This window comes from Sminthopsis crassicaudata, chromosome 2 (genome assembly GCF_048593235.1).
Source record: "Sminthopsis crassicaudata isolate SCR6 chromosome 2, ASM4859323v1, whole genome shotgun sequence".
Taxonomy (NCBI): Eukaryota; Metazoa; Chordata; class Mammalia; order Dasyuromorphia; family Dasyuridae; genus Sminthopsis; species Sminthopsis crassicaudata.
Window position 1 is genome coordinate 228,053,662 of NC_133618.1, and position 17,497 is coordinate 228,071,158.

At 42.0% G+C, this 17,497-nt stretch overlaps 1 protein-coding gene across 1 annotated transcript in view; it reads left to right on the top strand.

Moving 5' to 3' along the window:
• Window positions 1–1,484: 1,484 nt before the first annotated feature.
• The window catches only part of CNNM4 (cyclin and CBS domain divalent metal cation transport mediator 4), a 55,545-nt gene continuing 39,532 nt past the window's right edge, over window positions 1,485–17,497 (top strand). Inside the window, 2 exon segments of the mRNA XM_074288419.1 lie at window positions 1,485–1,523; window positions 1,525–2,893. Coding sequence (XP_074144520.1) covers window positions 1,500–1,523; window positions 1,525–2,893 — 1,393 coding nt within the window. The 5' untranslated portion in view covers window positions 1,485–1,499.

Consider the following 17,497-nt stretch of genomic DNA (forward strand, 5'->3'; position numbering starts at 1 on the left):
CTAATGTGGCTGGCTGTTACAGATGCAGGCCCGAGTCCTTAGAGATCATTGCTTGCCTCGTTTACAAAAGTGGAAACTGAGAAGTTGCGTACGATCGTAGATGTAGAGGCGCCCCTTCTGGGATCCAGGTGAGGTGCTGTAGAATCAGAGGCTGGTTTCCAACCCGCTACTCCTTGGGCTCACTTGTATTAACCCTGGTCAGTGTCTCCCCTGCCTGGGTGGGTCTGTTTCCTAAATCGCAGCTTAATCCGCATTTATTAAGTACCTGCTAGCTAAGTACCGGGCTGGGCGTGGGGACATAAAGTCAGACAAAAAACAAGAAGTGCCCTCATCTCCAGGCTCCCGGAATCTCGTAATGAAAGTTGTTATTGTTCAGTCACATCCGACTCTGTGGCCGGTGGGGAGTTTTCTTGCCGTTTCTTCTCTCCAGTTCATTTGACAGGTGAGGAAACTGAGGCAGAGCTAACAGACTCGGCCGGGGTCCCACAGCTAGTGAGTGTCCGAGGCCACATTCGGACTCAGGAACGTGCAAAGAACTGTGTACGAACAAAACGCAGACGAGATGCGCGGGAGATACGAGCCGGGGAAGGGCCCGGAGGGGAAGGCTCAGGGAGAAGGCCTCGGGCAGAAGCCGGGAAGCCTGCAGGCAGAGATAGGGAAGGGGAATTCCGCGCTGGAGAAATGCCCGAGTCCAGAGATAAGCAGGAGGGTTGTGGCGGGAGGTTAGGGAGGTCTGAAAAGTGGGGGGGGGGGGGGCTACTGAAGATATTGACCATCAGGCCCAGGGTTTTATATCTAGTCCTGGAGGTAACGAAGTCCGTAGGTTTGCTTTGGGGTCGGAGCCGTGCTTTAGCAGCCGCCCGGAGCGAGAGAGACTTGGGGCGGACAAAGCAGCCCGCGGGCTCTCTCCGGGGTCCACGACTGAACCTGATGACTTCCAAAGTCTCTCGGTTCTAGAGTTTCAGGATCTTGAGACGATTCTATGGAACACACTAAAAGAGGAGGGAGTGGGACGCCGCCTTGCCCCAAATTCAAATCTTAACCTTGGCACTCGCTGCGTCTGACCTTGGCCACTTCCCTCTGGGTCTCTCTTTTCTCGTCTGTGAAAGAGAATTGACTAGACCTTTAATGTCCATTTCACATCTCAACTTCAAGAATCGTACGATCCCGGTCCATCCCAGTTCCACCTTAAGAGTCCAGACTCCCTTAAACCAAGGCAATAGGTGCGGGTACCTCTGAAGAGAGGGAGGAGGTGGAGGAAGGAGGAAGGGGTTTAAGGAGGCGGCATCATGCAAATGAGTGGGCGTGGCTCCCGACGGAGGGGGCGTGGGACTGGGTGTGTGCTTGTGGCCCGGGGGGCGGGCCGCCGGTGTGACGTCAGGCCCGCGGCCCGGGCAGTTGGCTCGGCGGCAGCGGAGCGGCTGCAGCGGTGGCGCTGAGAGGTGCCGCGCGGCGGGGGGCTGGGGGCACTGGGGCGCGGCGGCAGCAGCAGGAGCAACATGGCGCCGGGCAGCGGGGGCGGGGGCCTGGGCCCGGGCCCGGCGGGGAGGACGGGCCCGAGGGCGCCTCCTCCTGGCGGCGCTGGGGCTGCTGCTGTGGGTCCGGGGTACCTGGGGCCAGGACCAGTCCAAAATCTTTGGCATGAGGCTGGATACCTGCAACAGTACGTGCGGGATCAACTCGGATGGCATCCTCTACGTCACCGAGGGCAGCATGGTGAGGCTGAGGCTGTATGGCATCCACCTGGACGACTACTCCCTGGGCCACATCACCTTCACCGAGCTGGAGACCATGCAGGACATCTACCAGACCAACGTCTGCATCGGCATCTCCAGGGACCTGTTGATCCACAAGATCATCAATGTGAGCACGGACAACTCCATCATGCTGCTGCTCATGGAAAGCAAATACCTGAGGAGGAGTGAGAACTCGAGGCTCTACGGCCTGTGCACCTGGGCCGAGGGCCAGTGGCTGAGGTGGCCCGGGACGGACACCCTGCTCTTCCTCATGGAGAGGGAGAAAAGGATAATGCCCCTCTGGCTGAACATCATGCTTCTGCTGGTGCTGCTGGTGCTCTCGGGCATCTTCTCAGGCCTCAACCTCGGCCTCATGGCCCTGGACCCCATGGAGCTGAGGATTGTTCAGAACTGTGGCAGGGAGAAGGAAAGGAGGTACGCCCGAAAAATCGAGCCCGTTCGAAGGAAGGGCAACTACCTGCTGTGTTCCCTGCTCCTGGGCAACGTGCTGGTCAACACCTCCCTCACCATCCTCCTGGACAACCTGCTGGGCTCCGGAGTGGTGGCTGTGGCCTCCTCCACCATCGGCATCGTCATCTTTGGGGAGATCGTGCCCCAGGCCTTATGCTCCCGCCACGGCCTGGCCGTGGGTGCCAACACGCTCAATGTCACCAAGCTGTTCATGATCATCACCTTCCCCTTAAGTTACCCCATCAGCAAGGTGCTGGACTACGTGCTGGGCCAGGAGATCGGCACCATCTACAACAGGGAAAGGCTGATGGAGATGCTAAAGGTGACAGAGCCCTACAACGACCTGGTCAAAGAGGAGCTCAACATGATCCAAGGAGCCCTGGAGCTCAGGACCAAAACGGTGGAGGACATCATGACCCAGCTCCACGACTGCTTCATGATCAGAAGCGATGCCATCCTGGACTTCAACACCATGTCAGAGATCATGGAAAGTGGCTACACGCGCATCCCCGTGTACGAGGAGGAGCAGTCCAACATTGTGGATATCCTCTACGTCAAGGACCTGGCCTTCGTGGACCCGGACGACTGCACGCCTCTGAAAACCATCACTCGCTTCTACAACCACCCCGTTCACTTTGTCTTCCACGACACCAAGCTGGACGCCATGCTAGAGGAGTTCAAGAAGGGTAAGCCGAGGGGTCTCCTCCATTTATCTGTGGGATCTTGTGTTGCCTGTTGTGATAGATCCTGTTAGCCTCTGCTCTCTTTCTCGGGCACCTCCTCTTACTGCAGGTGGGATGAATAACAAAAACACTGAGGAGAATCTATCCCTAGTTTCATTACTTCAGGTGGTGGAATGGGGAGGGTTCCAAATAACACTTTGAAGGCTTTAAAAATTCAGTGGAATGCAGGCAGATTATTCAGTGTCATAACTTCCTAGGCCACAGACACAGCCTCTCATCATTGGTCTTTTAGACATATTTAATGGGCCTTCTCTTGCTCTGTACTTTTCCGACTCATCGGTTCTTGGCTACCTCTCAAGAGACTGACTAGAAAGGCAGCAGGAGAATTTTACTCACCAGTCCCAAACTCAGTGCATACACATCCCCTTTCTTCCACCAAAACTCTCATCCTGGCTCAAGCCACACTGTCACCAAGTCATTTAGAACATATCCTAGAGTTTCATCAGCAAGGGGGCTGAAGGGGAAGGGAACATATTTTTGGAGGAGATGAAAAGAAAATTTTCACCTGAACTAGGCAGGATTTTTCTGAGGCTTCTTTTTGCAAATCACAGTTGCCTCTCACTCCAGGTTTCATTCCTGAAAGGTAAGAACGCCTCCTTTTGGACTTAATCCCTTTTTGGCTAAAGTAACCTTAGAGAAATTGAATTGGACCTTCTATCCTTGGAATGACTTCCGAACATTAGTTTGGGACTGGGAGGGAGGTGGAACTCAGCAAGTTATTTCTGGAACATGGAGTGGAGTCAAGTTGGGGAACTGACTGGATTGTTGCTGTTGGGCTAAAAAGGGGACTAGCAGGAGCTGAAAATGACAGGGAAATAACACTTGGCTCTCTGGAATTGGAGTGATTAGGCAGTTCTCAGGATTATTTTTTATTTTTCTGAAAAATAAACCACCCTTAGCCCCCCAACTGTGATTTCTTATAGATTTGATTCTAAACTGGTTAAGTGATTTTTTTTTTTTCTCCCAGAGGTTATATCAGCAAGCTTTTATTAAGTGATTGCTGTTTACCAAGTCCTCCAGAAGGTCAGAGGATTCAAAGATAAGACAAAACAGTCCTGGCCTTCTAAGAACTTACACTCTAAAGGAGACCGCTTGTAAATAATAATGGCCAATGTCTCCCAACTTCATTGAGAGTGCGTTCCAGTCATGGGGGATAGCCAAGAAAAAAAGGCTTTGAGTGGGGAGGGAGATAGAATGTTTTAATTTTTTTTCCAGAAACAGCAAGGAGACTAGTAACACTGTATTTTAGAGTATATTGAGAAGATGGAGGTATAAGAAGACTAGAAAAGTTGGAAAGGTATTTTTAAAACTCAGGATGCATCAAATCCTTCCTGATTCCAAGGATGTTTTTATGTAGTTATTCAGATTAAATTCACATATTGGGATAGAAGTTTCATAGTACTGTGGAAAAAGCATTGGATTTGGAGTCAGGATCTGAGTTCAAATTTGGATTCAGCCGATGACTGTGACTGTGCAATCTTCTTCATATCCATGAACATCTATAAAATGAAAGAATTAGATTGGGTGAAGGGTGAGCAAGATTTTTTGTATGGCCTGGGGATCATTTTTACACTTTGAAATAAAGTTATTGCATTTAAAATGTAAAAACTTTTTTCAGCCACAGAGGCCTTTAAGGGCTGCAGTTTGCCAACTAGATGATCTCTGGATCTGTTCTTTGTGATTTATAATCCTATTTTAGGTTTGGCATTTCAAAAGATGAGGAACTAAGGAGTAACTGGCTAGGACCCACCCACTGTAAAATGGGACCTTGTCTTCCTGGAGTACTTCTCCAGGGAAGTGGAAGCCTGGGTGTAAAATTCATCAGAAAGAAACAAAGCATATGCTGATGTCTTCAGTTCACCTATAACCTGAAGAGAAACTTTTAGAGGGGTATACAAGTTTGATAAATCAGCCTTGTTCTGGTACATAAGAATTTACCTAGTACAGTTTTATACGATGAAATGACTAGAGAGATCAACAGATTCTCCTGATGTCCCACAGCTAGTTTGTAACAGAATCAGGATTGGAACCCAGAATTTCTATAGTTCAGTATTATTATAGTTAAATCACTAGTCAAGCAACAAACAAGTTAACTTTTTGAAATAATAACCTCCTTACTTCAGACCCAAGCAAATGTCATGTCAGGTCAGTGATCTTACAAATTTTATGATTATGTGTGGATTTCTTGCCTTTTCTACTGATTTGACTTTATTTATTTTTTTTTTGACTGGACCTATGATTTCATTGGTGTATGAATTCTCAGTAAGGAGAGTCCTTATGGATGCAGCTTAGGACTTCCTCTGGACCTTATAGTCAGTTTTAAAGAGCTGCTTGCCCAAGGTTAAATAGCCCTTATGTATCAGAGCAGGGACCTTAGCCCACATTTCCCTTACACTGAGGCCAGTTTTCTAATCCACTGATCCCAACAGCCTTGAAGGATTTGACTTTACCAAAAACATTTTCCAGAAAGTGACTCAGTATTCCCTTTCCCCATGTCTATCCCTCATTCATTATTATGTTTAAAACATCCAGGGACCAACAAGAGTCATTCATAAAACATCCTTCCCCTCTTTATATAAAGACTTAACCATATTGGATTGGTCCTTGTCACATTTTCCCAGGTCCCTGGATTCAGAAGGACTGAATTTGAATACTTAACTTGAGCCCAGTTTGGCTAGTGACAAAAAATAGCAAATAATTCTAAGCTCTAATCTCTTAAGGAAAATCCAGTAATTCTTCCAACCCTTGCCACCCCTTTACTCTCCAACCTGGGAAGTAATCTTAGTATATATAAAGTCAAAGACAAGTCAGAATTAGTCTTTCCAGAATGTTAGATTCCTCATTTCTCCTTCCTTAGAATCTACAGTGTTCTAGACACAGCCTTGAAGAGAGAGTACTGTGGTGCAAAGAATGACAGCATCATAGATCTTAAAGATGGTCTAGTCCAACTTCCTAATCTTATAGGTGGGGAAAACCCAGACTGGTTAAGTGACTTACCCAAAGTCATACAGGTAGTGAGTCCTCTAACCTCAGCCAAGCGGTAGAAAGGCCAACTATCTCCAGTGAAATATGATGCTGTCATGTACATAGGGAAGGCTGTCACACCATCACTTTAGAAACTCTTCTAGCCCTCTGGAACTCTTTTAACCCAAAGAGGACACTGAGGGAAGGAAAAAAACCCGTCATTTCATCAGTAGCAATATAAGGATAGGACTCTATATAGAACCACATAGCCCAAGATGGAAAGATTGAAGGAACCTTGCTTGGGAAAAGAGAAGAAGCGAGGATGTAGCCTCAGGTAAAGACTATAACATCAAAGTTGGAAGGTTTTTCCAAGTAGTCTGGAAATTTATTGTGATGGAAATGGTTATAGCAGATTTTTCATGCATCAGTCAGGGGCTAAAAATACCTAGCTTGGCTGTAAGAAAAGAAGAGAAACTATTAGGAAGAAATTTAGAGAGATATTTAGGGCCAGGAATAGAACAGTGAGACTCAGAGGCTTCTATCTTTGGTCTTGGAATTTGGCCTCTTTATACCTTAGTTTCTTTTATTGGGGATAAAAGAAGCCTCAGCAAACAGCAGTTTTATAAGAGTTTACAAGTTCATAAGTAAGAGGCTGATGTGCAGCATGGGAGAGTATTGTGTGGATTTCAAGCTGAATGTCCTGGAAACTGTTTTGAACAGGCTGGAAGAGCCATTCTCCTTTTCAGCAAACATTTATGTTTCTGGTACTATACTAGATATTAGTAATAAAAAGACAGAAATGAAGCATTCCCTTCCCTTACAATTTATTGGGAGAAATAAATAAGTGAAATAAATGGAAGGCAAATTTGTGGGGAGGCACTGGACACTGGAAGGAATTTTAAAAGATTCTAGGTAGTTGATGGTCTTTGGATTGTTTTGAAGAAAACAAGGGATTGTAGAAGAAGTATAGGTACAGAAGTGCATCCCAGGCATGGGAGACCACTCTGCAATCTATGGGATGAAATAGTCATCATCAGCAAACATGAATTAAAGCACACGGTTGTCAATTTCCCCTTTGTAACATCTCTCACTTCCTTTCTCCCTTGGCACTCTTACCGTTCTAGTGTAGGCCCTCAGCTTTTCCCATCTGGATTATTGTAATAGACTGCTTGTGAGTCTGCCTCCCTCCAGTTTCCACTCAGCCACCAAAGTGGTCCTCCTAAAATTCAGGTCTGACCAAATCTCTCTCACCCTCGAAGGTCAACTCCAGTGGCTCCCTATTGCTTCCAGAATCAAATAGGAAGTGATGCGTTTGGCATTCAAAACCCATCCTAACCTAGGCCTGTCTATTTTTCTATTCTTCTTACACTTTAATTCCTACCACATACTCATTGAACCAGTGATGCTGACTTTTTGACTATTCCACAAACAAGATACTCCATTTCCCAACTCTGGGCATTTTTCCCAATTGTCTCTCATGCCGGGAATACTCTTCATTTGTTTTTTTTTTTTTTTTTTTTTTTCTTTTCAGTAGTATTTTATTTTTCCAAATACATGTACAAATAGTTTTTAACTTTTATTTTCATAAGATTTTATGTTCCACATTTTTCTCCCTTCTTCCCCTATTTCCCTCCTCCCCGAGACAGCAAGCAGACCTGATATTTGTAAATATGTGCAATTCTTTTAAACATATTTCCATATTTGTCATGGAATGTTGTGCAAGAAAAATGAGACCAAAAGGGGAAAAAAAACACTAGAAAGAAAACAAACAAAAAGGTGAAAATACTATCCTTTAATTCATATTTAGTCTCTCTAGTTCTCTCTCTGGATGCAGATAGCATTTTCCATTCCAAGTCTATTGGAATTGCCTTGAATCACCACACTGTTGAGAAGAGCCAAGTCCATCACAGTTAATCATTACAGAATCTTGTTGTTAAAAAATTTTCTCCTGGTTCTGCTTGCTTCACTAAGCATCAATTCATGTAAGTCTTTCCAGGCTTTTCTGAAATCAGCCTGTTCATTATTTCTTATAGAACAATAATTATCTGAAATGCTCTTCATCATTGGCTTCCTTGATTTCCTTTAAATCTTAATTAAAATCCCATTTTCTATAGGAACTTTCTCTAATTCTTATTTAGCCTGAAAATAGCTTGTTTGTATATATATATATATATATTTTTTTTTTTTTTTTTTGTCCCCCCACTCCCTTAATTTTTTTTTTTTTTAATATTTTTTTCCCCCTGAGGCTGGAGTTAAGTGACTTGCCCAGGGTCACATAGTTAAGTGTCTGAGATCAGATTTGAACTCTGCGTCTTCCTGAATTCAGGGCTGGTGCTCTAACCACTGCACCACCTAGCTGTCCCACCCCCTTAATTAAGGGCAGAGATTCTGTCTTACCTCTTTCTATATCCTCAGTACTTTGTCTTGATTGATATGAGGAAAGAGGACATTTTCAATTTTTCTTGCTAGAGTCTAGCTGCAGGTACAAGTTTCTGCTGTTAGAAGTTGGGTTTCCCTGCAATGTTGTAGATTAGGAAAATTTCATTTCCACAACCCAAACTCTGTTTTCCCTTTTTTTTTTTTTTTTTCTGTCCTAGATTATACCTGGAGGCCCTGAGGGCACTCTACTTGCAATTTATTCTTGCCCCTCCTTGACTGTAAGGTCTTTTGACCATCTTATCTGCCTCCACCCACCCATCTGGTTTGGTACGGGGTATAAACTTTCTTGTCCCTTGCCCATCTGGGCCATTGACTTACAATGTGACCTTGGACCTGTCTTCTCCTTGGGCTAGGCCTCCTATAAAAAGTCAGAGTAGGTCAAATGGAAAGAAATGCCTATAAATACTAAAATTAAAAACTTTTATCTTTTCAGTAGCCAGTTTTACTTCATTTTTCCCATTTCCTTCTGGTCTTGTTCCCTGACTTTTCTCCTACTCGCTAATTTTTGTTTTGTTTTGTTTTTTGTTTTCTGAATATGTATTTTGTCTGGACCTATACCAGAGCTGCCATACCACCTGCTTATTGCAGCTGATGTCAATGTGTGAAGCTGTGAGAGGCAGCCAAGGAGGCACTGAGACCTGGCTGGGTTCAGACACTCCCCCTGACCCAAGCTAGCTGTGAGATTGTGGTGTTCATCTGGCAAATTCTGAAGACTAGCTAGAAACTACAGAGTTGCTGATCTGTATTGGTAAAAGGAGTTTCTACATGGGGATATGGACTAGAAATGTTTTAGCAGTAAACTACTAGTTTAGTAGTCATAGTAGTAGTGTAGTAATGGCAGTAGTAGTGGTAATAATAGTAGCAGTAGTTGTAGTAGCAGCAATAGCAGCAGTCATAGTTTACCAAGGACCATTTTTTCTGTGGTACTATTGCTGAGAGAGGTAATTAGTTGGGTGCAGTGGATAGACTGCTGAGCCTAGAGTCAAGAGGACCTGAATTTAAACCCAGCCTTAGACATTTACTAGCAGTGTAACACTGGGCAAGTCATTTTATCTCTGCCTCAAGTTCCTCACATGTAAAATGGAGACAATAATAGCACTTAATTTCACTAGTGCTATTATTATTAACTTCACTAAGAATCAAATGAGATCATATTTGTGAAATGCTTAACCAGGCATAAGTATAGAAATGCTAGTTATTATTGTTGTTATTAATTATCACATAAAGTTAGTTTTGGAACTCCTAAGCACAAAAACTATAGAAAATCTTTTATATGTCTCCTATTACTATCTCTGTTGAGTTTAAAATTGGACATCTTTATCCAAGGCACATTCAGAGTCCCACCTAGGGAATCTTCTTTTGTACCCTGGACTCAGGAGTGTCATCGATTAAATTCTGCCTTTGACCCTTAACTTAGATAAATTTGGAAAAGTCACTTAACTTCCCTGGGTTTTAGCTTCTTCATTTATAAAATCAAAGGATTGTACTATCCCTTCCTGCTATTCATATAACCCTGAAAATTCTGTTTTTCCATCATGAAATTCAGTACATCTGGCTGTTTTTTAGTATAATCAAAATAAGAAATAAATATGATAGTTCCCAATGTTTTTTATACAGCAGCTTGGAATCCAGTCCCAGGATATCTCCTACCTATTTCCTTTCTGAGTTATTAGGAAGAGCAAGGTGCTTTTTAAAGGCTTATTTATGCTTTCTCCCCCACATGCTAAAAGGCAGTGGTTTTTAAAGTAGCTTAAGAAAGATAGTGGCCCCAGAAACCCTTTTAGAGGGTCCATCAGGTTGGAATTTTCATAATAATAATATGTTTTAATTTTTAATAATTATTATTAGAATATTATGTACTTGGTACTGCACTGTAAGGGCTGGGAATACAAAAAGAGGCAAATGATAGTCTCTGTCTCCAAAGAGTTTACACTCTAATGAGGGAGACAACATGCAAACAAATATAGACAAAGCAAGATCTATACAAGATAAATAGGAAATCATTGATACAAAATGAAGTCACTAGAATTAAGGGGAGTTGAAAAGGGTTTCTTGTACAAAGTTTTTGTTGTTGTTTAGTTGTGTTCTACTCTCTGTGACCCCATTTATGGTTTTCTTGACAAAGATACTGGATTGGTTTGCCATTTCCTTCTCTACCTCATGAGGAAACTGAGGAAACAAGGGTAAATGACTTGGCCAGCATAGTAAGGAACTGAAGTCAGATTTAAACTCTGGAAAAGAGTTCTTCCTGACTCCAGGCTTGGCATTATTATTCTACCAGGGAAGTTGAGTAAGTGGTTGAAGGAGAATATTCCAGGCAGGAGGAACACCAGAGAAAATTCCCAGAGCTAAAAGATAAAAGAGTATCTTTTTTTGTGTGTGTATGCAACTAGTCAGGAGGCCAATGTGTCACTGTATCAAAGAAGATGTGTTAGAGATCAAGGTATAAGAAGACTAGAAAGGCAGGAAAGGTTAGGAAATGCTTTTAATGTCAGTTTTATATTTGATCATAGAAGTGAGAGGGAGCCACTGGAATTTATTGACTAGGGGAATGGCACGATTAGACCTGTGCTTTAACAAAGTCATTTTGACCCATTAGTTGAGGACTGGCTGAATAAGTTATAGAATACATGAACTGATGCTAAGTGAAGTGAGTAAAAGCAAGAGAACATTGTACACACCAACAAGATTATGTGATAATCAATTGTGATGGACTTGGTTCTTTTCAACAATGAGGTGATTCCAATAGACTTGTGATGGAGAGAGCTATCTCATCCAGAGAGAGGACTATGGAGACTAAATGTGGACCAGTAGATAGTATTTCATCTTATTTTTTGTTGTTCTTTGCTTGCTTGTTTTTTTCTTTGTAATTTTTTTCTCTTATGATCTTTCCTGTGCGGTATAAGAAGTGTGGAAATATGTTTGGAGGAATTACACATGTTTAACCTATATTGGATTATTTGCTATGTAGGAGAGGAGGAGAGAGAGAGGAAAATTTGGAATACAAGGTTTTGTAAGGATGAATATTGAAAACTATCTTTGTATTTTGAAAAATAAAAAGTTATTTTTATAAAAAACAAAACAAAAAACCAAAGTCACTTTGATGTCTAAATGGCCAATAGATTGTAGATAACTTCTTATTCATAGTAGGATTATTCCTTTCTCAGGAACCTCCTAGAGGTAGAGATGAGAGCTAATTATTGAAGATTGATGTTTAGAGCTTCCTCCTTTTCCCTGCAACATATACACATTTGACATTTTCTTCTGGGTAAGCCAGATTATATGAACATCAAGAAGAGAAGTTAAGAGAGATAAATAGCCTTAGGGACTGGTATATAAATGAAGAAGGATAGTACCAACAAATTAGGAAAATGGGAGTTTCCATAATGATAAGACATTTATTGAGTGCATGTATGGCACAGGGAATAAGAGAATTCATTTCAAAGTCCTACTGGCTCTCAGACTTTGGGCCAGACTCTTGGATCTCTCCTAAGTCGAGGAGACAGAAGATAATCTTCACCAGTAGGGGGAATTTCTTCTTCTGGGAGGGCTCTCCATCAGTGAAATCACAGGTCTAGTAGTCTCTGTCCTTATATGTAAGGCACTACACTAAACTCTGGGAACACAAAGAAAAAAAAAGTCATATCTGTCTTCAAATAACTTAGATTCTGAAGAGATAAACTGTGTATGAATAAACACAGATAAATTGAGAATCCTGATACTTATGAGAGAGGTTACAGAAGGCTTCAAGGAAGCCTTGAAGGAAGGAAGACAAAAATTAGAGAAATTAGATTGGAAGAAGAAAAGCACATTCTGAGTATAGGGGATTGATTATGGTCAGAGGAAGGAGGTAGAATCTTAAATTCTGGGGTTAATCTAGTAGTCCAATGGAACTAGAATGAATAATGTGAAATAAAGCTAGAAGAAGAAGTTAGAGCTATTTTTGAATGACCATCAAAGCCAGACTCAGGAACTTGTCTACATCCTATGGGATGCAATGGGATGCTCCTGAAGGTTTTGGAGCAGAGAAGCTACAGATCATCATATTTTTTTGGCTCCTGTAAAATAGGGGAAACCCTATTAAGAGGCAATTGTAAGAGTTTTCTGTTACAGCTAATAAAGACTGGTGGCTATATGAGTAGTGAGAAGGAAACTGATATGAAATTTTGTGGAGCCAAATGAACACCATTTGGCAGTATTGGCTTTGCGGAGGATGAGAGAGAGGAAAGGACCTGTGGAAAAATTTATGGGCTAGTGGAACCTCAGGATTTCTTTGCTTTAGGGGGAAGGTGCTGGTTTTTTTGAACTGCCATGGCAGTTGGCAGTCATCTCCTACTAGGCTGTTTCTCAAACACTATCCTTTAGCCCAGGCTCAGTATTTACTCTAGGCAGAGCTATACTGATTGTCCTTTAGAACTGTTGAAATCTGCTCTTCTCATTTCTTTTGGAGGGTTTCTGGATCCTCTTAGCAGAGCAATAAAACACCAGATAACTTGCCATGAGATGATGATAAGAAATAAAGATAATAAATGAAGATAATAAAAATAGGGCACATTAAGGATTATATAGTTTTTACATCCATTGTTTCACTTGAGTTTCACCACAACTTTGTGAGAAGCACCATAAGGACAGTATTATCCCCATTCTAAGGATGAAGAAACTGAAATAACTAGCAGGTATTAGAGGCAGGATTTGAGCAAGGCCTCTCCTAACTTCAGGTCCAGCAAACTTTCCATTATACCACACTACCTTTCAGGGTCTGAGATACGTAAGCTTCTTATTTGCTTAACAGGAAGGACCAGTGCTCAGTGAGCTGAATTCAGGTTGGGAAGAAAGGAAGTTAAAATTAAATTCTGCTTCTTCTTCTTATTGTTTGTTTGTTTTTTGCTGAGGCAGCTGAGGTTAAGTGACTTGTCCAGGGTCACACAGCTAGGACGTGTCAGGTGTTTGAGAACAGATTTGAACTCAGCTCCTCCTGACTTCAGGGCTGGTGCTCTATCCACTGTGCCACCTAGCTGTCCCTAAATTCAGCTTTTTAAAAAAAACATTTTTTCTCCTTTTAAAAATTTTTATTAAAAGAATAAATTCCTTACCCATCACCATTTTCATCCATGTACTTAGATTTATGAGATTTTTCACATTTGCCTCATAAAACTTGATAAACACTCATCTCATGCTTCAGTTTTTCCTTTATTTAATATTCCATGACATCCTATTTGTAAAAAAAATTTTTTTGGTTACAGCATTCCCATTAAAGCAATCACATCTAAATATATCATGGATCCTCTGTGATCTTGGTGGATTGATTTTATATTGGTTCTTCATACTCCTCACTGAGAATAGACTCTAGTCTCCCAGGTTGTCAGAAATATAGGTAACTGTACAATTCTTGCACTTGTCCCTCAAAGATAGATGCCATACATTTTCTGTGGTTTATTACTATGTTCTGTCCCAACCAAGAAGTGAGGCCAAAAAGTGTTTTTTACAGCCAGGGGTACTGCTTTGTTAGAGATTCAATCTCATGACAGTTCTGTTAGATTTAGTACTCCCCTCTGTTTTACAATTAGGACCCAGGCAAGCAGGTCACTTATTAGACTGGTTTCCCAATTCTCCTGGAAAGCCTTTGGCCAAACCTGATCCTGTTTATGCTTAGCCAGGGATCTAGAGCTTCCAGGGCTTTGAGCATTGTTTGGGAGAGAAGATACTGAGTGAGACAAAGTTCTGTGAACCTCCATGCTTCTTCTGTATACTGGAAGACTAGCAGTAATAGTCCTACCCCCAACCCATCCTCAACTGTCTTGCAGGACATTGGCAAATTCTAAAAATTACATTTCAGACTGGGACTAAATTTTCTTTTTTTAAATCAAACTTGTGATTTCATTGGCGTAGGGGACTCACAGTGAGAACACTTATCTTCCCAATGCAGATTCACTACTTGTAGAATTTAAAGTATGAGAAAGTTGCCTCTAGCATGAAAGGTGAAGTGACTTGCCCAAGATCATTAGGTATATATCAGACAGGACTTGAACCCAGGTTTTTCTGACTCCAAGGTTGACTGTTGAGCCACTGTTTATGAAATCATGAGGAAGCTAGATAGACTTTGTCCTCTCTAAAGGAAAAATTGAGGATAGTGCCTCCTTTGTCTCTGTGGCCTTCTTTCCCCACTCTTTGATTTTTCCCCCCCATTAAGTCCATACCTCTCATCAGGCATTTGTCATGAGTGAGCAACTCTGCATCATCAATGGCACAAACTATTAGCTGGGGACAAAAAATGATGAGCATCCCATTCGAGCAAAAAATTTCTCATCTGAGGATTGCTCAAAGTAGTAAATTGCCAATTTTATCCTTCTGAAATGTCCATGGATCTGTATATAACCTTGGCTAGGATATGAAAAGAAGCCTGTGTTTCTTTGCCATTAAAGGTGGAATGGTAATAACGTCTTTCTTTTGTTTCAGAAGTGACCAGTTTTCTTTTTAATGTAAGATTTGAGTTAAATGGTGACAGAATTAGGAGGGTGGCAATGTTTGATTTTCTTTTCTGAAGAGAACCAGTTTCATCATGGGGGATGTCTTAACATGCACATGAATTGGATTTTAGTTGAGGCAGGGTTATGCAAAATCATCAAATTCACTGGATCTTCCAGAGTGCAAGGGGTTGGGGGACGCATAGTGGAGAGCAAGGTAAAAGTCAAGAAAATGGCGATGGCCCAAGGCTATGGATGGCCATTGGAACAAATTGTTCTCATCCATCCACTGGGGAAATCTTCATGTGCTTGAGGTAGACATTCCTCCAGCTCACTGATTGAGGTCTGTTGGTTACCCTCAGCCTTGTTTAGCCCATTTGCCAAGATGGTTTTACTGGGGTATGGCTGCTGTGCATTCTACAACTACTTAGAGCAACATGGGGGAGTTGAGTGAAAGGTAGACCCCAAAGAGGGATTAGCAACTCTGAAAAGGGCTTGGTTTCTTCATCTACAAAATGAGGATGCTACTTGTACCAGCTTTTTCACCTCTAGTAAAGTCTTGGAGACTTGGTTGTGAAAGGCCATCCAGTGGAACGTGACTCTATAAGAAGACTTCTAACATAGGCCCAGAAGCTGATAATATGTTAGGTTTACTGAGTTTAAAACCCCCGGAGGGGATACAATGATTATTTTACCCTACCACAGTGGCATTTGAAGACCTTCAACTAAGTCTTAGAGGCTTTAACTGTAACTAGAGGCAGGTGTACAACTTTGCCCTGTAACTGATTGTTGTCTAATGGAGACAGATGTTGGCTCAGAACATCAGGGGCCAGGTTCCACAGGTCACTGTCATTAATTGGGATGAAGATCCCAGAGTTAAATTTTCAGATGACCCAAAACTGGGAGAGGTAGCTAATGTAATGAATGATAGAAGCAAGATTCATGGTGATAGATTGGACTATGATCTATGAACCATGGTCTTTTATGATCTGGTGAGATGAGATTTAGTAGGCTCATCGAACTTCAGAGATCAATTGCACAGGTACAAGATGGGGCAGCATTTTATGTGAAAAAGACCTGGGTCATTAGCTGTGTAAGCATAAGGAGAGCTATTGACAGATGGAATAATACTTTAAGGAGCTGTGATTTCAAAGAACTGCCTTTGAGGCTCAGCCTATATAATCTCCGTTTCCCTGGGTGGCTGAGGTTGGCAGATCTCTTGAATTCAGGAGTTCTGGACTATGATGTGCTTATGCTGATTGGATGTTTTCACCAAGTTTGGCATTAATATAAAGTCTCCTAGGAGTAGGAGTGTCCTCAGGTGAAAAATAGCAAGTCAAAGTGGGATTAGGCTACTAAATAGTCCCTTCTGTGCCAGCCTGGGAAAGATAGGGAGGGCCTTTTTTAAGTAGCTTTTGCTGAAAAAATTTATCGCTGCTAATGAGCCATTGCAAAGTTAGCCAGCTTGGTCCTTGGATCAGCACAGTTCTGGCTAGGCTCTGAGGCTGATCTGGCTGTGAAGAACCCTGTGTCACTTTCTTGTCTTGATGAGTCAGGCATCATTAGTAGAGAAACAGTGTTGTATAACAATAAAGATGGGTTAAGGTGTAATAAAGTAATAAAAAGGTGAATTCTATATATCAGACAGTATCATATTGTGTTAGAATGGTGTGTTCAGTTTTGGGCACCACCCTAAAGATCTGGTTAAAGTGCAATTAGGATGATGTGGGACCAGGAAAGCATGTTCTTGGAAAAGCAAAAAACACTGAAGGGATTGAGGAATTTAATATGAAAAAGAGAAAGCTTTTGACTGCTGGGCCCAGTGTCCTTTAGCTTGCTAGCTTTCAAGGCACTGGGCATTGGTCCTAGTAAGTTCATAGGCCTATACATGGAGAGGTAGAAGGGCCCTTAGAGTTCATGTTGTCCAACTCTGCCCCATTCCATTTTATAGAGAAGTTAAGTGTCTAAGACTATTCAGATTGTAAATAGTTCAGCCACCTGCAGAGACCCTAAGAATTCCTATTTGAGCCTTCCCAGATAACCCCTGAATCAGTGTTTTTCTTTAAATGAATTTGAGATAGAAAGAATGCTAGAAATCTTGAAATTTTTCACACTGAGCAAGAGCACTAGAGGAAGGTACCTTAGAGTTGATCTTCCCAACTTGCTTATTTTACACATAAGAAAACACGCCCAGAGCCATTATAGTGAAGCCAACTGAAAAGGAAAACCCTTCTTTTTAATAATTAAAGCTGTTCTTCCATTGATGACATGAGCTGCTTGAAGAGGTAGTGGGCTCCCTACAGTTTTATTTTAACTATTACATAGGGAATAGGGGCAGCTAGGTGGCGCAGGGGATAGAGCACCAGTCTTGAATTAAGGAGGACCCTAGTTCAAATCTGGTCTCAGACACTTAACACTTCCTAGCTGTGTGACCCTGGGCAAGTCACTTAACCTCAGCCTCCGAAAAACATAGGGAATAAACATGTTGATAGGGAAACTTTAGTTCATGTAGAAGCCAGAAGCAAGGTACTTGATAGGAGACTGGATGGGACATCTTTTGGTAAAGCTAGAGAAGAGATTTTTACAAGGAGTGGGAGATTAGATCTATGATTTTTTACTTTTTTTAAACATTTAAAATTTTTTTAATAATATTTTTTTCAAATACATAACAAAGTTTTCA